The sequence below is a fragment of the Triturus cristatus genome, chromosome 9, assembly GCF_964204655.1.
Source record: "Triturus cristatus chromosome 9, aTriCri1.1, whole genome shotgun sequence".
Lineage (NCBI taxonomy): Eukaryota > Metazoa > Chordata > Amphibia > Caudata > Salamandridae > Triturus > Triturus cristatus.
The window spans coordinates 167,865,820-167,886,334 of record NC_140592.1 but is presented as its reverse complement, the minus strand read 5'-3'; the positions used below and the strand labels follow the sequence as shown (position 1 = coordinate 167,886,334).

The 20,515-nt window shown below is 44.7% G+C and overlaps 1 protein-coding gene across 1 annotated transcript in view; it reads left to right on the top strand.

The window, feature by feature from the left end:
* DNAH12 (dynein axonemal heavy chain 12) overlaps positions 1-20,515 on the top strand; it is a 1,449,067-nt gene that overhangs the window by 1,318,904 nt on the left and 109,648 nt on the right. The window contains exons 69-70 of the mRNA XM_085624669.1: positions 10,211-10,399; positions 13,983-14,086. Of these exons, the coding sequence (XP_085480795.1) occupies positions 10,211-10,399; positions 13,983-14,086 (293 nt within the window). The remainder of the gene's footprint in view (positions 1-10,210; positions 10,400-13,982; positions 14,087-20,515) is intronic.

Below are 20,515 nucleotides of genomic sequence, written 5' to 3'. Positions count from 1 at the left end.
ACTGCAGAAATACAACTGTGTGAAAACACACAAAAAAGGATACAACGACACACAAAACTCTTGATGTGTCCGTTAATGGTGTGTTTCACCTTCACCCGTAAAGACTGGGTGAGTCACCAACCTCTACCTGGCAACAGCTCAGGAAAGGAGCACCGCTCTATCCGTCGGTGCACCGGCGTGGTAATGAGCCTGAAGCCGGAGGTACTGTTGTTGATATTCCATAGAGCAGCCTTCCCATCGGAGCACCTTCAGGTCCCGTGGGTCGACAGGCATTCAGTTTGGGCGTGCCACAACACTATGCTCAGGCACCTTTTTTGCCCTTCATGCCGATGGCGCCATCATGGCAATTTCTGGCGCCGTCTGGAGAGCCTTCCTCCCGGCCTCATCTGGATTGTGTGCCTTCGTCGGAGCCTCCCTCGACGCCGGCTCCAGCTGCGCCGCGTGTGATGCTGCCGACTCCATCGGCTCAGCCGACTCCACGAACGGCGGCGCCGACTCCGGGTCCACGGATTCGTTCATGGAGAGAGGCTCAGAGGCTTATACAAGAGGAGCAGTATCGTGCAGATGAAGTGGAGGAAGGTGAATTAGACGACTCAATGGATGAGTTTGAAGGAATTCAGGAGGTAAGCGGATTGGACACCACTCCTGAGTGGGAACTTTCTTCTTCGAGGTCTTCTCCGCCTCAAAAAGTTGGCTCCTTACCATTTGGTAATTAAGAAGGCTGCAGAGCTTTTAGACTTGCAGTTGCCTTCTGCTGAATATAAGCCTAACTTGTTGACTGAGGTTCTACATTCGCCTTCCTCAATTGTTGAGCCTCTGTTACCTTTTAATGAGGCCATCCTGGATCCTATTATGGACGTTTGGCGCAAGCCACTTTCTTTGCCTGTTGTTTCAAGGGCTGTGGCTAGAAGATATAGAGTAGCTCCAGGGGATCCGAGCTTCCTTTCTTTGCATCCATCTCCATAGAGTTTGGTAGTGCCAGCATCCTGCTCCAAACAGTCTTTGGGGGCATTTCCACAAGCTCCAGCTGACACGCTTTAATGGACTCTGTAAAGCAGTTGGCCCCTAAATTGCCTGATGAGGAGAAGAATTGCTTCATGGAAGTTCTTTCTGACGCTCAGGCTGCAGCTAGGCAGGTAATCCAGTCAGGATTGGATATGGCTGACTCGGTTGCCAGAGTTATGGGTTCTTCCATAGCCACAAGAAGATAGGCTTGGCTCCGCTCTTCTGGATTTTCACCTGATGTTCAGGCCCCTCTTGTTGACTTACCCTTTGATGGGACAAAGCTTTTTGGAGAAAAAGCAGATTATGCCTTACAGAGGTTCAAGGATAGCAGGGCGACTGGGAAATCCTTGGGATTGCAGACCCAGTCGAAGGGTTTTGGCTTCAGGAAGTATATGGGTTTTGGAAGGTCTTCATTTCGCTCCTTCCGTCAACCTAAACAGCAGCAACAACAGCAAAATCCACTCTATAAGTCCTATAGAGGAAGACAAAGTGGTCGACGTGGTTCTGGCCACGATCTCTCCTCCTCCTCAGCCTCCTCTGCTTCCAATGATGTTACAGGGAAGCAGCCCTAGATTCCCCATCCTGGATCATGTGGGGCCTGTTGGGGCTCGGGTGTCCCACTTTCTGCAAGGTTGGAAACTGGTCACTATGGACCTTTGGGTTTTAAACCTTGTGGAGAATGGGTACGCCCTTCCCTTTCGGGAATTTCCCCCCCCTTACCCTCCTTGCCAATGTTTTTGCTCAGAGGACCATCTGCTTCTTCTGCAGAAGGAGGTTCTTGCATTGTTACAAAAAGGTGCGATAGAGGTGGTTCCAGAGCAGGAAAGGGGTCAGGGATGCTACTCCCGGTATTTCCTGATTCCAAAAAGGACGGCAGATTGCTTCCGATCCTGGACCTCAGAGTCTTGAACTTTTACCTGAAGCAGGAGAAATTCAAGATGCTGACCCTTGCACAGGTTCTTCAGGCATTGCAGCAAGAAGACTGGATGGTGTCGATCGACTTGCAGGATGCGTATTTCCACATCCCAATCCTGAAGTCGCACAGGAAGTATCTCCGTTTTACGGTTGGGTCGCAACACTGCCAGTTTACGGTACTCCCGTTTGGTCTTACTACTGCACCTCGAGTCTTCACCAAGGTGATGGCAGTGGTGGCTGCCCATCTCAGGAGGTCGGGGATCCCGGTTTTCCCCTACCTGGACGACTTTCTATTGAAAGCAGAGTCGCCAGAGATGGTGCAACATCATCTGAAGGTAACCTCTCATCTGTTATTCAACTTGGGTGTTTCAATCAATGTGCCCAAATCTCACCTGATGCCCTCTCAGCGCAACCTATTCATAGGGGCAGTTCTGGACACTACTGTGTGTCGAGCATTTCCTCCTCCACAAAGAATTCTCGACATTCAGGAGATGATCCCTTTATTCCACAATGGAGCAGTTATTCCAGTTCTGAAGTTCCTTCGTCTGCTTGGTCTGTTCGCCTCCTGCATTCTGTTGGTCAACCATGCACGCTGGCACATGAGGGCGCTCCAGTGGTGTCTCCGCAGGCAGTGGTATCAGCACAATGGAGATCTCAGGGAGTCAGTCAGGCTCTCCAGAGAAGCTGCAGCGGATCTGTCTTGGTGGAGTGTGGAGGGCAATCTGTTTCAAGGAAAGCCCTTTTATCTTCCTCCAACGGTGGCCACAGTGATAACTGATGCCTCCACCCTAGGGTGGGGTGCTCATCTGGGGGATCTGGAGATCAAGGGTCTTTGGTCTCCAGAGGAAAGATTGTCTCATATCAATCTTCTGAAATTGCGGGCGATACGTTTGACGCTCAAAGCTTTTCTCCCTTCCCTTTGCGGTTAGTCGGTTCAGGTACTGACGGACAACACTACCGCGATGTGGTATGTCAACAAGCAGGGAGGAGTAGGGTCGTACCGTCTATGCAGAGAGGCTGTGCGACTCTGGTCCTGGGCTCAGGACCATCGGATTTACTTGATGGTGAATCATCTGGCCAGGGTGCTGAACGTACGTGCGGACAGTCTCAGTCTGCAGTTTTCCACCGACCACGAGTGGAGGCTAAATCAAGAGGTAGTTCAGCACGTCTTCCAGACGTGGGGGACTCCTCGGTTGGACCTGTTTGCCACTCAAGAGAACACGCATTGCCCGTCATTCTGCAGTCTCCAGTTTCCGATGCAGGGGGCGTTGGGGGACGCGTTTCAGTTGAGTTGGGGTTAGCAAATCCTTTACGCATTTCCTCCCATACCCTTGATTCCTAAGGTTCTGAGGAAGATTTGCCAAGACCGGGCCCGAGTTATATTGATCGCCCCGGATTGGCCAAGAATGTTGTGGTACACAGATCTACTTCACCTTTTGTCGCACCTTCCGCTCCGTCTCCCTCTCCCTCTCAGGGCAGACCTCCTCTCGCAGTCAGAGGGGCAGGTTCTACACCCCCACCTCCAGAGCCTGCACCTTCATGCCTGGAGATTGAACGGGGCAACCTGAGTTCTTTCTCTCTCCCTTCTGACGTAGTGGATGTTATATTATCATCCAGGCGACACTCCACTAAGTCAATTTATTCCTATAGATGGTCTAAGTTTGTGAAATGGTGTGGAGAGAGATCCGTTGACCCTTTAAAGGCCCACTTGTCTAATGTGCTTCAGTTTGCTCTTTCCTTGGCTCAGCAGGGTTGTGCTGTGGCCACGGTTAAGGGCTATTTATCAGCCTTATCGGCTTTTCTGTGTCTTCCAGATCAGCCTTCGTTATTTAAATCTCCTATTGTTTTAAGATTTAGCAAAGGCCTTACTAATAGGTTTCCACCTACTTCCTTTGTAATGCCACAGTGGGACCATAATCTTGTTTTAACTTTTTTGATGGGGTCCCCTTTTGAGCTCCTTCATAGCTGTCCTTTGAGGCTTTTGTCCTTTAAAACGGTCTTTCTTGTAGCCATAACCTCAGTAAGGAGGGTGACTGAACTTCAAGCTCTTAGTTCAAAACCCCCCTTTTTAGGTCTTGCTGAGCCCTGCGCATGCGCTGGCTCGGAGAGACATTTTGTAGATGAGTTTTCAAAGTGCTGCTGGCTGGCCTAGCGCTTGCATTCACGCGAGCGTGCACGCGCGCAAACCGCTAGCCTTCAGCAGCACTTTGAAAACTGTGCTTTAGCGCCTTAGAGCGATCGCGATCACTTTCGCTTTTACGGCCGTGCAGCGTTACTTTTACTGCCGTGCGGCCAATGCTTGTTGTTTGTTGGCCTCAATTTTAGTAGTGCAAGCTAAGCTCGCATATCCCTGCATTTCCTTAGCTCAACCTAATAATAAAGGGGTTTCCATCAAAGAAGCATAGTCACAAGCTTTAACAACTTGCACATATAGATGGAAACCTTGCCTTGGTTGGGCAGTCAGTCCTCTTTCACAGATCTGAACTGTTTTACTGTAACTGGAAGCCAATGGGTCTGCAGTACCTACGTGTCCAGTGGTAAAATAAACATGCTCACTGGTTGTCCTTAAGCCCAAACAATATGTCCTGGGCGTGGGAGATAGGAATTCTACACACCTGCGGCAGCTGGTATGATTGCTTCCCGTTAAATACTTCATATTTGCTAACCCATACTATGACTGCTTTCTGTTAAATAAGATACTAAATGTTTGGCATTCTCTTTCCAGCGTTCTTATTTGTGGAAATGGCAGTGTAACTCCCCGGAAGGACCCTTTGCTTGGCTGTGGGAGGGAGGGAGTGACTGCTGCAGGTAGCTGCTCGGAGGCGTCGGGCGCTGTGACCTTGTGGTGCACGTGCTCAGTGCCTGCCCCTCTGCTTGCCATCTTGCTTCGTGCGTCACAGGGAATCCCTCCTCTGGGCAGCCCCAAGTGATGTCAGTGCCGGCGAGGAGGCTGCTGCTGAGGATGCTGCCTGGGGACGCAGTCTCCACTGATGCTGGGGAGGAAGCGCTGTTCGGAAGGTGGCTTACCTCCACCGTGGCTGGTGCTGGCATCCCTGGACCCGTTCTCTTTGGTAACAGTAAGGCGCCCAGAACGTGAGGGGTTGGAATATCGCGCAGGTGACAGCTCCAGGTGGATGCACAGCTGGCGTCTGCCTGACGTTGCGTCTTGGTTTCTGTTTGTTGTCCCCGAGGTGCTGCTCATAAATTGGGAGCGGTATTGTATTGAAGCATTTAAATAGCGCCTGCTCCCAGCTTCTTCTCGTTCACCTACTGCTTTGCAGCCAGTTCAGAAGCAGCGACAACTGGTCCGTCTGTGTATTGACCTGCAGTTGTCGTTTATGTGGCAGACGTTTCTAAAATGGGTACTCGGTTGCACTCATTCATTTACCTTGCATGTTAATTGGCGCAGTAAGCCTACCGAACTATCCGCTGCGAGAAGCAAGACTTCACTGCATCACTGTCTGAATGCAGGGAGCAGCAGTTCAATGCAAACAAAACCTGTTTTGGGGGTGGGGGTAAAGCGGCCGTCGCACCAGTTCATTGTTTTTGGGTTGGGATTAGTTCACTCAGTTCTGCGTTTATGTTGGGCCTGCGTACTTACTCTGAAAGGCCCACAATTGACTAGAAGGGTCATTGTTTTGCTTTCCTACCTAAGATAGTTACTCCTTTTCATCTGGGGCAGTCCATTACTCTCCCTATGTTTTATCCTCCCCTCACCCTTCCAAAGAGGAGGAGAGACTTCACCGCTTGGACCCTAAAAGAGCAGTGAGCTTTTATTTGGACAGTACAAAAGATATACGTTTGGAAGTTCAGCTCTTCGTGGTTTATGTTGGACACTCAAAAGGCAAAGCTGTGCACAAGCGCACTCTGTCCAGGTGGATCATCCTAACCATCAAGATCTGCTACGCCCTGGCTGGTAAGGTTCCACCTGAGGGTATTAGAGCTCATTCTACTAGAGCTAAGTCTTCCACCTCTGCTTTGGCCAGGGGTGTTCCAGTTGCAGACATTTGTAAGGCCGCGACTTGGGCCTCCCTCCATACTTTCACAAAGCATTATTGCTTAGACTCTGAGATGAGGAGTGAGGGCCACTTTGCACGCTCTATCTTGCAGGACTTTTTGGTATAGGAAAGGTGGACACCCTCCTCCGGGAGTGGGACTGCTGTGGGAATCTATTCACATGGTGAGGAATCCACTGGCAGATGTATCCATCAGAAGAACAAGTTACTTACCTTCGGTGACGCTTTTTCTGGTGGATACAGTATCTGCCTGTGGATTCCTCACTGACCCACCCGCCTCCCCGTTGTCCACCTTTGTATACCTAAAAGATTCCTTGTTTGGCTGGTTGTTTTTTTCATTGTATTTTCCATCTAGTACACTTGTAGGAAATGCTGTTGTTTTTAACTTTCCTTTTTGACTTTGTTCCGTATATATTGGTTCAAATGTTGTGTACTATGTATATTTGAGTCTGTGTCAGTCCACCTGTTCGCTTCGGAGGCACGGAAAATATGGGTGGAACTGACGTCTTCACGCCGACGTGGCTCTCTTATGGCTCCGGTGACGTCATACGGAGTCGCGGGCGGAACCGTGGTATTATGACGTCCACGTTGGCGTGGAGATCTTGGGAAAAATTCTGTGAAATGCTGGCGCAGGGGATATTCACAAGGTGAGGAATCCACAGGCAGATACTGTATCCACCAGAAAAAGCGTTACCTAAGGTAAGTAACTTGTTCATTAATAAGATTTGCAACATTTTGATGGTATGCAATAAATCATAGTTTTAAATGATAAAATCATCTTTGCTAAGAAACCCTTCCAGCTCCTAGCTAAACCTTCTTAGCACCAAAGTGTTCATTGTAGTTTTTTGTGTGATCTCTAACCCACATACCTTCGCTAAGTAATAACGTTGTTTCCAGTCAGCTACTGTTCCTTGAGAAAATCTCTGTGTGTCTCTATTATGGTGGTTACCAGCCGAGAAATATGCCAATAAGGCATGGCTCTGGGAGCCAGTGGCCTTCTTGGGAGATGTTTACAGTACATAGCTTGAAAGAAGCTTGCAAGGAAAGCTGAAATGTTGCTCCCCAAATATGTGTCTGTACTAGACTTAAAATGCACTTTTCTTATTATTAGGAAACGGCTTGACCTTGTGATGAATTATGTAACATCCAGTAATTAGCATTTGAATTCTGTTTCACTTTCACTAAAATCTGCTACATATTATAATTCATACTAATACATATATATGACCAATTGGGGCACTACCAACGTATAATAAAGCAAATGTTATATGGTATACACATGCAATTAATACTAGATCTGTCTAGTCGAAGAGCCAGGTCTTGAGGGTCTTCTTGAAGTTGTTCAGGGAGGGGGCGATCTGATGTCTGCCGGTAGTTTGTTCCAGGTCTTAGCTGCGATGTGAGAGAAGGATCTTCCGCCTGCTCTGGCTCTGTGAATGCGCAGGGTTTCGGCCAGTGCGAGGTTGGAAGACCGGAGGTTTATTTTGGGTACGTGGAAGTTGATTCTGTCGTTGAGGTATTTGGGTCCGTTGGTGTGTAGGCATTTGTAGGCGTGAGTGAGGATCTTGAAGGTGACTCTGTTCTCCACGGGGAGCCAGTGGAGTCTTGAAAATTATTAATTCATGTGTGAAAAATGTGCACACATAAATAAAAGGCAATGAGGGTGCTCAGAACGAAAGAAAAACGCAAAGTATATGTCTTCACTAGTACCTCTCTGAAGTGAGAGAATATCCAAATCAAAGAAGGCAGTTTGAAGTAACGAAGTTTATTCAAGTACTCCACCCATAACACGGAGCATCCCTTACAGTTGAGACCCCAAACAGCATCTGACTCAGATCATTCGAGTCTCACCGAACGGACATATTCAAACACATACAACAAGCTCAAGTAACCACCACACTCTCTCACTTGAACCTCAATATTTCAAATTTCTTCATCACAGTTTTAGCCCCATTTTCGCCTCTCATTCTTTCACTTCTTCCAATTTTTCTCTCCACTTCCCAGGTTCATCCTTGCCTCCCTTTCTTCCTTTATCATTCTCTCATTCCTTCCACGTCTTCTCACCGCACCTCTAACATGTCAGTCTCCCCTTCACTTTCTCTACTCCTTTCATATTCCTTATGATGAATGTACACACAAGAATTTTAGGAAACTATTTCAAACGTATCTCAACAGGCTATCTCTGGTATCAAAACATATTTAAAGTAGATGTAATTTTTTCCATATTCTTTGACAATGTTAATTAATTCGTATTTTTTAGACTAATTGTCCGATTTAGCAAAGAGTAGTGACATTTACTCCACACAAAAGGTGCACTAACATAATTTCCTTCATGAAGGTAATTTTCACCAGAAGACATTGCCACTCCTTAATGCACAGGAGGAAGACTCCCTCTGTGTTGAACCCATTGTTTTTGTAGGAAAAAGAAAGTGTATGCTGAGCTGGACCAACCAAACACGATGCTTACAGTTCATACTGGTCTGACTTCTGTGGTGGTAGCACCAACAACGGAGAGATCCACAGCAGGCAGGTGGGATCTGGCAATATTGCTGGTAGTCTTCTGTTAGAAGATTGGAGTCCAGAGACTGAACTGACATGGTAAGATGGCAGGCAGCTCACTAGGTCTAAATAACCCAGTAAGTAAGTTTCACTCCTGTTAACAACCAACCTTAGTCAGTCTTTCCTGGAAATAATAGCACCTCATTCAGAACTCTGCTCCTGTCAATATGCAGATAACGTTAATGCTCTGCTCCCACTATTCTATATCAGAATGTGCTGTGGTCCTAATGCATGCTGTCTAAACTCTCTTCCTGCTAATACCCATCTTCATTTATACGTTATTAAAAGATACAGAGGATACAATTATTTATTACTACTTTTATTGCCCTGATGCGGCAGTGATACAATAAATGAACATTCTAGTGAAAACAAAACATCCTAGAATAAGTGTAATACTGTTGAGCTTGAAACCCTCTTTTTTCTTGCTTAATTGATTCCCAACAGACCCAGCTGTGATTGTTTGCTTGCTAGAGCTTAGTTATATTGTGGTTCAAAAGAGGAGTTTTAAGCTTTTGAAATGATTTAAAAGGATTGATATTCACATTAATGAGCAAATTATTTTGGTTGGGAAAAATGAATGAGATAATGGGTTATGTGGCAGAATATTGACCAGGAAAATATCACGATGCAAAAATATCACTGAAAAAAGTATTGAGGTAAAAAAATAGATCTCACATTACATTAGTAATTTGGGGATTACTGCTACGGATGCCCAGTATGTAAGATGATCCAGGTGCAGGATTCATTCATGTGTGTTAACCATAATACCATTATTTGCCTTGCCATCATATTCGTAGAAGCACATTCCTGGAGATATGGCTGTTTTAGATGAACGCAGATTTTTCTGAAGCGCAGTCATAATTCCAGCTGGGGTCAATTTATCTACGGAATGTAAATAATTAATCTAACTGCAGAAGAATTCTATATTTTTAGATATGAGGAAAATGGTGTGATATTACATCAATTTACAAATTGCCTATCAAACCTTTCTTAATATCAGACCAGCATAATTTGTGACAATCAGTTATAATTGGGCTGCCAGTGCTTGGATTTGGCAATTTATGTGCATCCAGAAATCCCATTTCACTGGAGAGTGTGCCCACCATAAACAAAGATATATTCACCACTTTTTGCATTATTCTGCCCATATATTTAGGAGTGTCTGCTCCAAAATGCACCACTGAATTAAAATGTGTCACAAATCTATTTGGAATCCTTCATCCGTTCACACATTGACTGCAGAAGAAGAGGCTTGGATTCATTTGCTGCACACTGTCCTGCTATAAAGTTATACTATACAACGTTACTGGTATTTTAATGAAACCCCTGTGATTGGGGTGAGCTGAGGGCAACATCCAGAACCCCGTTTACATCGCACCTGGCTGAAGTTGAAGTGTCTGGGGCCAGTGACACTTTGAGACTAATGTGTTTGGGTTTTAAGTTGTTCAATAGTGGCAAAAAGTTGGTTACCAAAACTCACCATGAGCTGTCCATCCCTTGTCTTTAAAGTAGCCTTCACGTAGTTTATTCTGAAGAAGGGTAAGGGGTTAAAAAAGCTTAGAATATGACTTGCGACTTCTGTGTCGTCAGTTTGTAACCCTGCTTCATGCTGCTCGCAACCCAGTTGGGTCGCTTATGTGGACAAGTTGTTGAGCACGAGCTAGGCAGGGTATTTTTGTACCCTATCTATTTACTTCCCTGTTTTCTGTTCTCAGGTCCTTCCAGCTGCTCAGCACCCAGAGGTGTTCGGGTTACATGAAAATGTGGACATTTCAAAGGACCTTCAGCAGACCAAAATTGTTTTTGAATCTTTGCTGCTAACACAAGGTGGAGCTAGAACAGGCAGCTCTTCCGCGGGCAGTGATACCACTTTGTCTGACATCGCAAAAGATATCCTCAGTAAGGTAAGCAGACAAACATATCTGGGCGCGGTCAACGCAATTGAATATTACATTACATTTTGAGTGTCAAAAATATCAAGTTTTTCTACTTTTCTTAGAAAGGATCCTTGCAATAGACAACTCACTTCCTATTTTTCTGTGGTACTTTTGTTATTGGTGTATTCAGCAGAGAGCCCTTAGTTCAGGTTCACTTGTCACGTCCGTTTTAAATCATATTTCCTTTTGCCTAACAATTTCTGAAGAATCTACAAATATTAGTAATGATCATCTGTTTTTTCCATAGCTCTTTGTTCCAAAGCTGTTTACATGAAACAGCTTTGTAAGTTTCCTAAACAATTTGAAATTGGTGCTTATTTCATTGACTTTATTTGGTGTGTTGATTCTCCTAGAATTCAAACATTTCACCTGCAGATCAGTACAGGGGCTGTATTACAGACAGTGTTCGGGGCGCAACAGGCATGTTCACCCATTTTCTGCACCTTAGGGGCACTTTTATATTACTGAATGAGTTGCATATGCTTGTGGAACTCCTCTGTAACACAGACAGTGCCTGAGCACATATTGCACCAGCGCTACCCTAGAGGGGCATTCAGTGGTGGTTGGCTTGTATCGACGGCGGTAGGCACAAAAAGAAACATAATGTTTCAAATTAACTTCTCTTGCAGCGCGACGTCCTCCTCCCTCGGGTGTCTTCCCTCCTCACAGAAGCTCCCGATGCAGGAAACTGCACTACCCAATCCTGGGGCTGCTTTCACAGCTTGAAAGCAGCACCAGGATTGACTAGAACAGTCTCTCCCAGCGCTCCTAAGAGCACTGGAGGCCTGCGGTTTCTCTAAACTAGCTGTCTAAGACCGCTAGGCTGGAGAACTTTGATATGGGCATGTCTGGCAGGCCAACCCAAGGCGGCTGGCAAAGAGACATGCACAATTTAAAGCAGATAGCTCTATGTTGCTGTCACTTGGCAGCACTGGCTCTGCCCCATCCTGACACTTAGTTCAGGACGGGTTGCTGAAAAAGCAAACAGTAATAAATTAACTGTATTACCGTTTTGTTTTCCAGCTCTGGTGCTTATGGGGCGTCAAAGGGAGGAGCCACCCCTGGTGGCATTCCCTCATTGCCACAAGGGCATAGCCCCTTGCAAATTAGGGAAACACTTTACCTCTGTGCCATATTATGGATGCAGGCGCAGAGGCAAAGAGGCCATCAGGAAGCTAACTAACTGTGCGCCAAAAAAAAGGAGGCAGAGTCACTGCACTCCAGAGTGCAGCAGACTGCAGGAGTGAAATGGGGGTCCTATAAGGGGGAACATGGACAGACACCTCTCTGCAGGCATGTGCAGTCACTCACTGGACACAACTGCAAATGGATCTCTGTCCCCACTTTGAAGTGCAGGCGGTTGCTGTCAGTACAGTGAAAAATGGACAGCTGCTGCAAGCAGCCACTCCATCTTTTACTAATGTGCTGCCCCAGGGCAGCTGTGAGTTCATGTCTGCCCTGGGGGTAGTGCCTTTTCAGTAATAGGGTGTACTATCCCTGTTTGTGCCCAGCGCACCGATTTGAAGGTGGGTTGATACACAAATGGTCTGCCCTGTTTGTAACATGGCCCCAGATCTCAGCAGCCACTGACTTGCTGGCTGAACTACATTACCATCAATAAGCATGTGTGATATGGAGGATCAGGTTTGAATGAAATTCAGTATTTTTGTAAAAGAGTAAATATAATCGGTTAAACCAACCAATGTCCATTAACAGTAGGAAATAAGGGTAACATTGGAAGTTAGAGGGTCTGCTTCTACGTCTGATTTTAAAGCAAAATAACTTGTGACTAAAGGACCCAGTTTACTTGCATGTAGTGCTTGCTGTGTATAGAAAAAATAGTGTAGGGGGCTCTAAGATTTTCCAACCAAATGAGAAGTTGCCAAATCCTAAGGCTGCTTCCCTCTCATAATGTTGCTTTCTTTCACCACTTTTCCCCTCCTGTCTCTTTATCTCCCTTCTGCATGTTGTGTCCATCCCTACTTTTTCCCTGACTCCTTATATTTCCCCTCCTCCTAAATTTTGTTTTGCCTTTGTGTCTTTTGCTCTGGGTCAACATCTCATGATGAAAAATAAACTTTGGTCTCAAAAATGAGTGCTGATTCCACCAAGTAGAAAAAAGGATGCTATAAAAATAGAGAAAGTTCATGAAAACAGGGCATGCACTAAAGTTATACTAGCTCAGGAACCAGAAATCAAAAAAGCCCTGTAGAAGAGTCCTAGTTCAAGGAACAAGGATTAGCATTAACTGAGCAACTGGAAACATAGGGTCAGCCAAACAGGAACACTACTACAATGACCACTGCTGGACTGAAGAAAACTGAGGGTTAAAAGAGCTCACTATGATAACGTGTCTCAAGTGTAAGCAGTCTAGCACCTACCAGTCACAGGTGTGCTGAATTCTGCCACCCATCCTTGGGTCCCTCTGCATGGGTAGAGAGAAAGCAAGTGAGCACGGAATTCTAGGTACTGGAGTCTTTAGCAAGAAAAGCAAACTGCCTTCCACAAAACCCATCATGGATCAGGAATTAATGGAATTTCAGATAGTGTCCTAAAGGCTGTAAATCAGTAAATGGATATAGCAGAAGATCCGGAAGCTTATTTGAACACAGGAAAGTCCCACAGGTAGGCCCCCTAGTTGTGGGCAATGGAAAGCAGGGAACAAATCATGATAGGAATTTCAGATAGTGTCCCAGAGGCTGCAAATCAGTAAATGGATATATCAGAAGATCCGGAAGCTTATTTGAACACAGGAAAGTCCCACAGGTAGGCCCCCTAGTTGTGGGCAATGGAAAGCAGGGAACAAATCATGATAGGAATTTCAGATAGTGTCCCAGAGGCTGTAAATCAGTAAATGGATATAGCAGAAGATCCGGAAGCTTATTTGAACACAGGAAAGTCCCACAGGTTGGCCCCCTAGTTGTGGGCATGAGAAAGCAGGGAACAAATCATGATAGGAATTTCAGATATTGTCCCAGACGCTGCAGATCAGTAAATGGATATAGCAGAAGATCCGGAAGCTTATTTGAACACAGGAAAGTTCCACAGGTAGGCCCCCTAGTTGTGGGCATGAGAAAGCAAGGAACAAATCATGATGCAGACACGTTGTAATGCTGTTGCGGCCATACCAAGCTTGCAGAAGACCACCTACGTGGGAATTGCACTTGCAGTCTTCTGTCTGCAAGGGAGTGCCTATCTCAGATCTCAGCAGCCAGTGGCTTGCTGACTGAGCTTCATTGCCTTCAGTAAGCTTCTGGAATATATAGAGGACCAGGTTAGAATAGTATAGAATGGTAAGAGGGTCACAGTGGCATCTGTGTAGCACTGGCTGCCGGTCTCTTTCATCTCTAACTTTCAGTTTGCTTACCCAATGAGTAGTACCATGCCTGTGGCGAACGGGATGGCGGTGGATGTTTGGCTGCCAGTTGGGAGCTCTAGTAGGCTGTGACTGCCCTGCTTGAAGAATAAGCCACACCCCCTAACTGTGCTTTTCAGTATTAAATGTGAACCTTGTTTCTCAACCTCTCTAATGAAATGATTTTTTTTACAGCTGCCAAAGGATTTTGACATAGAAGCTGCTCTTGAAAAGTATCCTGTAAAATATGAAGAGAGTATGAACACAGTATTAGTACAGGAGATGGAGAGGTTTAACAAGTAAGTTTACATGTAATAATTATTTCACTAAACACCCAATAATACGTATTGCAATCCGCATATGTAAATATTCCTTGTCCTGACCTGCTTAGTTCAGTGGGTCTTTTTCAATGCTCCAGTTGCTTGCATAGTTTTAGACACCTTCTCATAGCTGAGAGTGCAGAATCAATTTGAGAACCAAGATTGCTCGTTGGAATGGCTGGTGAAAGGATACTCTAAGAGGTATTTCACTGAGCCTGTTCTCCCCTGAGTTCATCATGGATAGCTTAAACTTATCGGAGCCTATTCTTAAATTGCATTTTGTAGTATGTAAAATTATACTACATCAGTACTACTGGTACTAAAAAATACAATTCACAAACCTATCAGGTGGAGACCTCCGCCTCTCCTGTCTCTTCTGTGCTGAGATCTCTGCCAAAGTAAGAGCTGGTATCTTTCGAAACTGAATGCCTCTGATCACATCCATGTCCACAACTGGAACAAGATTTGTAGACCACTTCTTTGTCTCTACTGGTACTTGAGCAGGAGGGTCCTTGTGACATTTTGGTTACTGAATCATGCGTGTTCCCAACTCTCTGCACGTCGTAAGATTGGAGCCCCAAACTTTATGCCCCCTCATTGAACCAGTTGCTGTCGTTATATTATTATTATTATATTGAAATTTACATATATATATATATATATATATATATATATATATCAGCAAATGCTCGCTCTACGCCTCCATGCCACACCGCTGGAACAAAGCGAGAAAGGACCCAGATAGGTGCTTGATTAGTTTATTTTGCAAGCACACATTCCACCATGACGCATTTCGGCAGCTCCTCTGCCTTGATCACATGACAGCGCTTACACGGAAGGAATCCATTTTTAAAGTGAAATTGCAAGGTCACATGGTACAGTAAACATGGAAAACGCTGCAACGTTACAACAATGTGTAATTTAAAAGACAGACATCAGGTTTTACAATTTTATCGCTAAATGCCTATTATAAAATCACCTAATTATCATGTCAGTTATTGGTAAGATCATTCAATGCTTCATATCTGTAGAGTCACTTTAAAGGTTGAATACTGGCTTAAATGCCTAAGACCTACATGTTTTCCATTTGTTAGCGTAAGTTGTTTTACATGGGACCTAAGTGAAAATTAAATGTACCCGTGTATCCAATAAATATTGAACAAAGATTTAAAAACTAGTAAGATAACCGGTGTTAAAAAATTATTTAAAGTGCAAGTGCGTAAAAAAGTGCTTAAAAAAAGTGTATTGAGGGACTGGTTAAAATATAACCTCCCTCTGTGCATAATTAGAATAATAGCTACAAGGATTTTTTCTGATATCACAGACTTTAAATGTCTGAGCTATGTGTTCTGACTAAATATATCGTAGGCTGAAGTTGTCCATGTACCATGTGTTTACTAGTTGTGACAATTATGGTCTTATGAACAGACAACACGTGTTATAGGGGATTAGATGACTGCCAATTGCCTCGGGTCACTATTTGAGTATACTTAGCCGAAGAGCAATCATAGATACATGTATGGACTTTAAATATATAAATATATAAATAAATATAAATATAAATAGATACATTCTTAAAATATACACATGTTATCTGAAAAAACCTCCCCTTACAAAGTAGGTAAAATACCAACATTGTAACTTTGTCATTGTTGTCTGTGCAAAATTAGATGAGTCGAACAACCTTAAATCATGAAACATTAGATCAATCAAGTTGAAAGGAGAGACATAGATTCATACATCGGTAGTAAAATATGTTGAACATAAAATGCAGGTATTAAAAGGAGATTCCTTTCACATAAATATTAAATATTATATATTAAATATTAAACGAATATGATGTTAAAAATAATTATACTTATTCATACATACAAATCTGCATCCTAACATATAATACTACATACCTATTGACTGTTGTTCATCTCTAATAATGACTATAGAAGGAAAAAGAATGCCAATTTCAAACTTATGCAAAATTTCTAGTCAAGGTATGTATGCAAATCCTCGCTAGTATTCAGACCCCCCGGTTATTTAGTATCTAATTCTAAAATGCAGCGTGTTTCAAGGCGCCTGAGTTTTTGTTCCCGATCCCCCCCTCTGCCAAGTGAAGGTATCGCATCAATAACAAAGTATTGGAGATGTTTTAGGTTATTGTCATGATGTGCCTTAAAATGCCTAGCTACAGGATAGCTCGGGTCGCTATTGGTGATGGCTCTAATATGCTGCAATATGCGCTTATGAACTTGTAACTTCGTGCTACCTATATACAATAGGTTACAGGAGCACTGTAACACATATACTGCAAAATCAGTGCGACAAGTCAAGTGTTGTTTAATTTCTCTTGTCACACCATTAAACGCTGTCTGATAAGTAGTTCTGTTTAAAGCATAGTTACATGCTTTACAGACAGAGCATTTAAAAAAGCCCTTCCTGGCCACCAACCAATCCACTTTCTCGCTTTCCTCAGGGTTTTTCTTAACTAGGACATTGGCCATTGTAGCCGCTCTTCTGTATGTAATAGCAGGCTGCTTAGGCAACAGTGTACCAATTATAGGGTCATCATGAACTATTGGCCAGTTCCTTCTTATTATAGTTCTTATTTGTTGCTCCTGCTTTCAATAGGTCAGAATAAGTCTAGTGGGTTCAGCAAGAGTCTGTCCTTTTTCCTTACTCTTTTTCACGCTTTGTATGAGCTCATGTCTCACAAGTCTTTTTGATTTATCAATCGCATTTTTGATAGATACATTTGTGTATCCCCTATCAAGAAATCGCTGTCTGCATTCCTGTTGCTTAATATTGCAGTCCTCTTCCTCACTACAAATTCTGTGGATTCGAAGCATTCCCCCATAGGGAATGCTGTGTATCAGATGCGGAGGGTGAGCACTTGAACCATGTAACAGAGTGTTACCTGCTGTTTCCTTGCGATGTAGTGAAGTGTTCATACTGTTGTTTGTTATATTCACCTGAACATCTAGGAAAGTTATGCTTGTATTGCTTATAGTAGATGTGAACTGTAAATTTACATCATTATCATTCAATGACTTGACAAATTCAATGGCTTTGTCCTGGGTTCCCTGCCATACAATAAAGAGGTCATCTATGTAACGTAACCAGCATATAATATTCTCTTTGTAAGTCTGCTCATACGTTTTCATAAGGACCAGCTCATCCCACCAGCCCATGAACAGGCAAGCGTAGCTCGGGGAGAAGCTGGCCCCCATAGCTACGCCTTGAATTTGCTGGAACATCTGATGTTTGAACATGAAAAAATTATTCTCCAGGCAGAAACCCAACATATCCATTATCATCTTGTTATGCTGTGCATAATACAATGGTCTATTTGTCAAAAAATGATCAACTGCTTTTAACCCATCCTGATTCCTGATACATGTGTACAGTGAAGATACGTCTAAGGCCAGGAGAAAATACCCTTCTTGCCATTGGATATTGGCGATTTTCCTGATGAAGTCCCCAGTGTCCTGCACAAATGATTTTAATTTTTTCACATGGTCTTGAAGAAAAAAGTCAATATAACGTGACATGTGTTCAAGTGGCCCATTGATGGCTGATATTATTGGTCTTCCGGGGGGCTTGTGAATGTTTTTATGGACCTTGGGGATAAAGTACATAGATGGAGCTTGTGGATGTTCTGTTTTTAAATATTTGAACTCTTCCATAGTCAGAAGCCCCACACTTTTCCAGGCCAATAATTTTGAATGGAATTGGTTTATCATAGCTTTATACTTCAATACTGTACTTCTACGATAACATTGCACATCATTCAACTGAAAATAAGCTTCTTCCAAGTATTCATTCATAGGCCATAGTACAATGTTTCCCCCTTTATCAGAGTTTCTGATAACAATTTTGTTTTCTTTTTTTAGTTTTGTCATCAGTTTATTGTATTGTCTTTCATGATTGGTTATTTTCCTTTTTTGTTTGTTGATGTTAATGTTCAATTTTTTGATTTGAGCCACGACCTGTTCATTAAAGACGTCGATGGAATCACGGGGCATAATGGGCATAAATTTAGACTTTATTTTAAAGGGAGTAGTTGGTTTTGAATTAGTGTCGATTTCCAATGATCGATGTGTGGCAAAAGATTCAGAGGAGAGGCTTTGGCTTAGTGCGCCCACGGATGTATTCGACTCCTTTGCCAAGTCCTGCAGGTTTTCCAGGGTCTCTAAATCTGCGACCAAAAGCCCACAGGTGTCATTTGTGTTAATCGCCATATCCGTATTTTCCACTCTTGACCGGGATTTGAGTTCATGGAATTTTTTAAGTTTCAGCTTACGGATGAATTTATAAACATCCACGCGGGTCGTCGGATAATCGAAGTCAGATTGCGGACAGTATGACAACCCACATATATATATGATTTTACTTTTGATTTTCTCAGGAACTACTGAACAGATTGACACCAGACCTGCAAAAGGCACATCCCTGACCTGAGGACTACCTCTCTGCCAAATTGCAAGTAATTCTGTTCAGCCGTTCGGGTTGTACCTTGGACTAAAGGTCCCTATGGAAAATTGCATGGGGAAAACGCGTTTTGGGACCCCCCTTTTTTCTCAGCCCCTGCTTGACGAATCCCCCCGAGACTTTCAGGGTAGGAGCGGAGCGGAGCGCCCCACCTATTTTGAAAATTTTGCGAGGATTCGTCAACCGGCGCCAAAGTTATTCCAAATACAATGTTGCGGATTTCCTATGGAAACACGGTCCTAACTATAACTATCTACTGGCGACCGCCAGTAGATAATATATATATATATATATATATATATATATATATATATATTTCTGATGGATACATCTGCCAGTGGATTCCTCACCTTGTGAATATCCCCTGCGCCAGCATTCCACGGAACTTTTCTTTCCCAGCACTCCACGTCGACGTGGGCAACGTCATAATGCATCGGCTCCGCTCGCGACTCCGTACGACGTCACCGGAGCCATAAGAAGCCCACGTCGGCGTGATGACGTCAGTTCCCTTTTTTCCGCGCCGTCGACGCGCAACGGTTCTTTCCGGTGCTCTCTAGCTACTTTGTAGTGTTGCTGTGTTACTGTTGAAAATCTGGTATGTCTTGTAGTGCCTTTCTTCGGACCACGATGTGGAAGATTGTGCGTGCTATGGGAGGATGAATCCTAAAGCACTGAAGGAGAGGAAGACTAAACTCTTTATGAAAAAGATTGGTGAGGAGAAGAGAGAGAGGAAGAAGGAGAAGTTGAGGCGGGAGTCGTCGGCTTCGAGGTCGTCGAAGTCGAAGAAGCATCATAAAAAAAGAAAGCATTCTTCTCGACGTCGGTCCTCGAAGAACAGGAAATCGAGGTCGACTTCGCCCCGTCGGCGTCGAAGCAAGGACTTGTCACCTTCTCCTTCGAAGTCTCCGAGAGGATCTCCTTCGTCGAAGCGGGCTCCAGCGCGTTCATCGGCGCAGTCCCCGGCGCAGTCACCGGCTCCGTCAAAGGTGTCGTCTCCGGTTCGAGTGGAGTCGGAGGTTTCTATTGATGAGCAAGAACAGGAAGAGCCTACTCCGGTGCCTGATGAATCTGCGGCTCCGGTAGAAGACACTGCGGAGCCGACGCCGGATACTCCACAAAGGGATACAGGTTCTGTTCCTTATCCACAATTCCCGGCTCCAGGTACCGATCCGACGCAATTTCTTAATGCCATGTATGGTATATTTAATAGGGCGGCCTTCCCATCCGGAGCACCAACTGGTCCCGTGGGTCCTATGGCGTATACGCTAGGGGTGCCGCAGCATTATGCTCAGGCCCCCTTTCTGCCCTTTATGCCGATGGCGCCTTCGTGGCAGTTTCGGGCGCCGACTGGGGATCCGTCAAGGCTTCGGATGGATCATCCTGTTTCGGAGCCTTCTTCGACGCCCTCGGCGCCGCGTCCGGCGCCGCCGACTCCTTCTGTGGCTCCGCCGACTCCGGTACCTCTGGCTCCACCGACGCCGAGTACGACGTCGACGACGCCGGCTCCCCGGATTCGATCAAGAAGGGAGGCCCAAAGGGTATTGGAGGAAGGAAGGTATAGAGCAGAGGTGGAGGAAGGTGAAGTGGACACTTCTTCTGATGAATTTGAGGGAATAGAAGAAGCAAGTGGTTTGGATACGACCCCAGAGTGGGAACATACTTGTGCAAGATCTTCTCCACCACAGGAATTGGCACCCTACCATGTGGTAATTAAGAAGGCCGCAGATCTGTTAGATTTGCAGCTGCCCTCTGTGGAGTACAAGTCTAACTTGCTTACGGAGGTGTTGCACTCTCCGACATCAACTTCGGAGCCTTTGTTGCCTTTCAATGAGGCCATCTTGGAGCCGGTTTTGGAGGTGTGGAGGAAACCTCTTTCTTCTCCGGCGGTTTCCAGACAGGTGGCAAGAAGGTACAGGGTGGCACCTG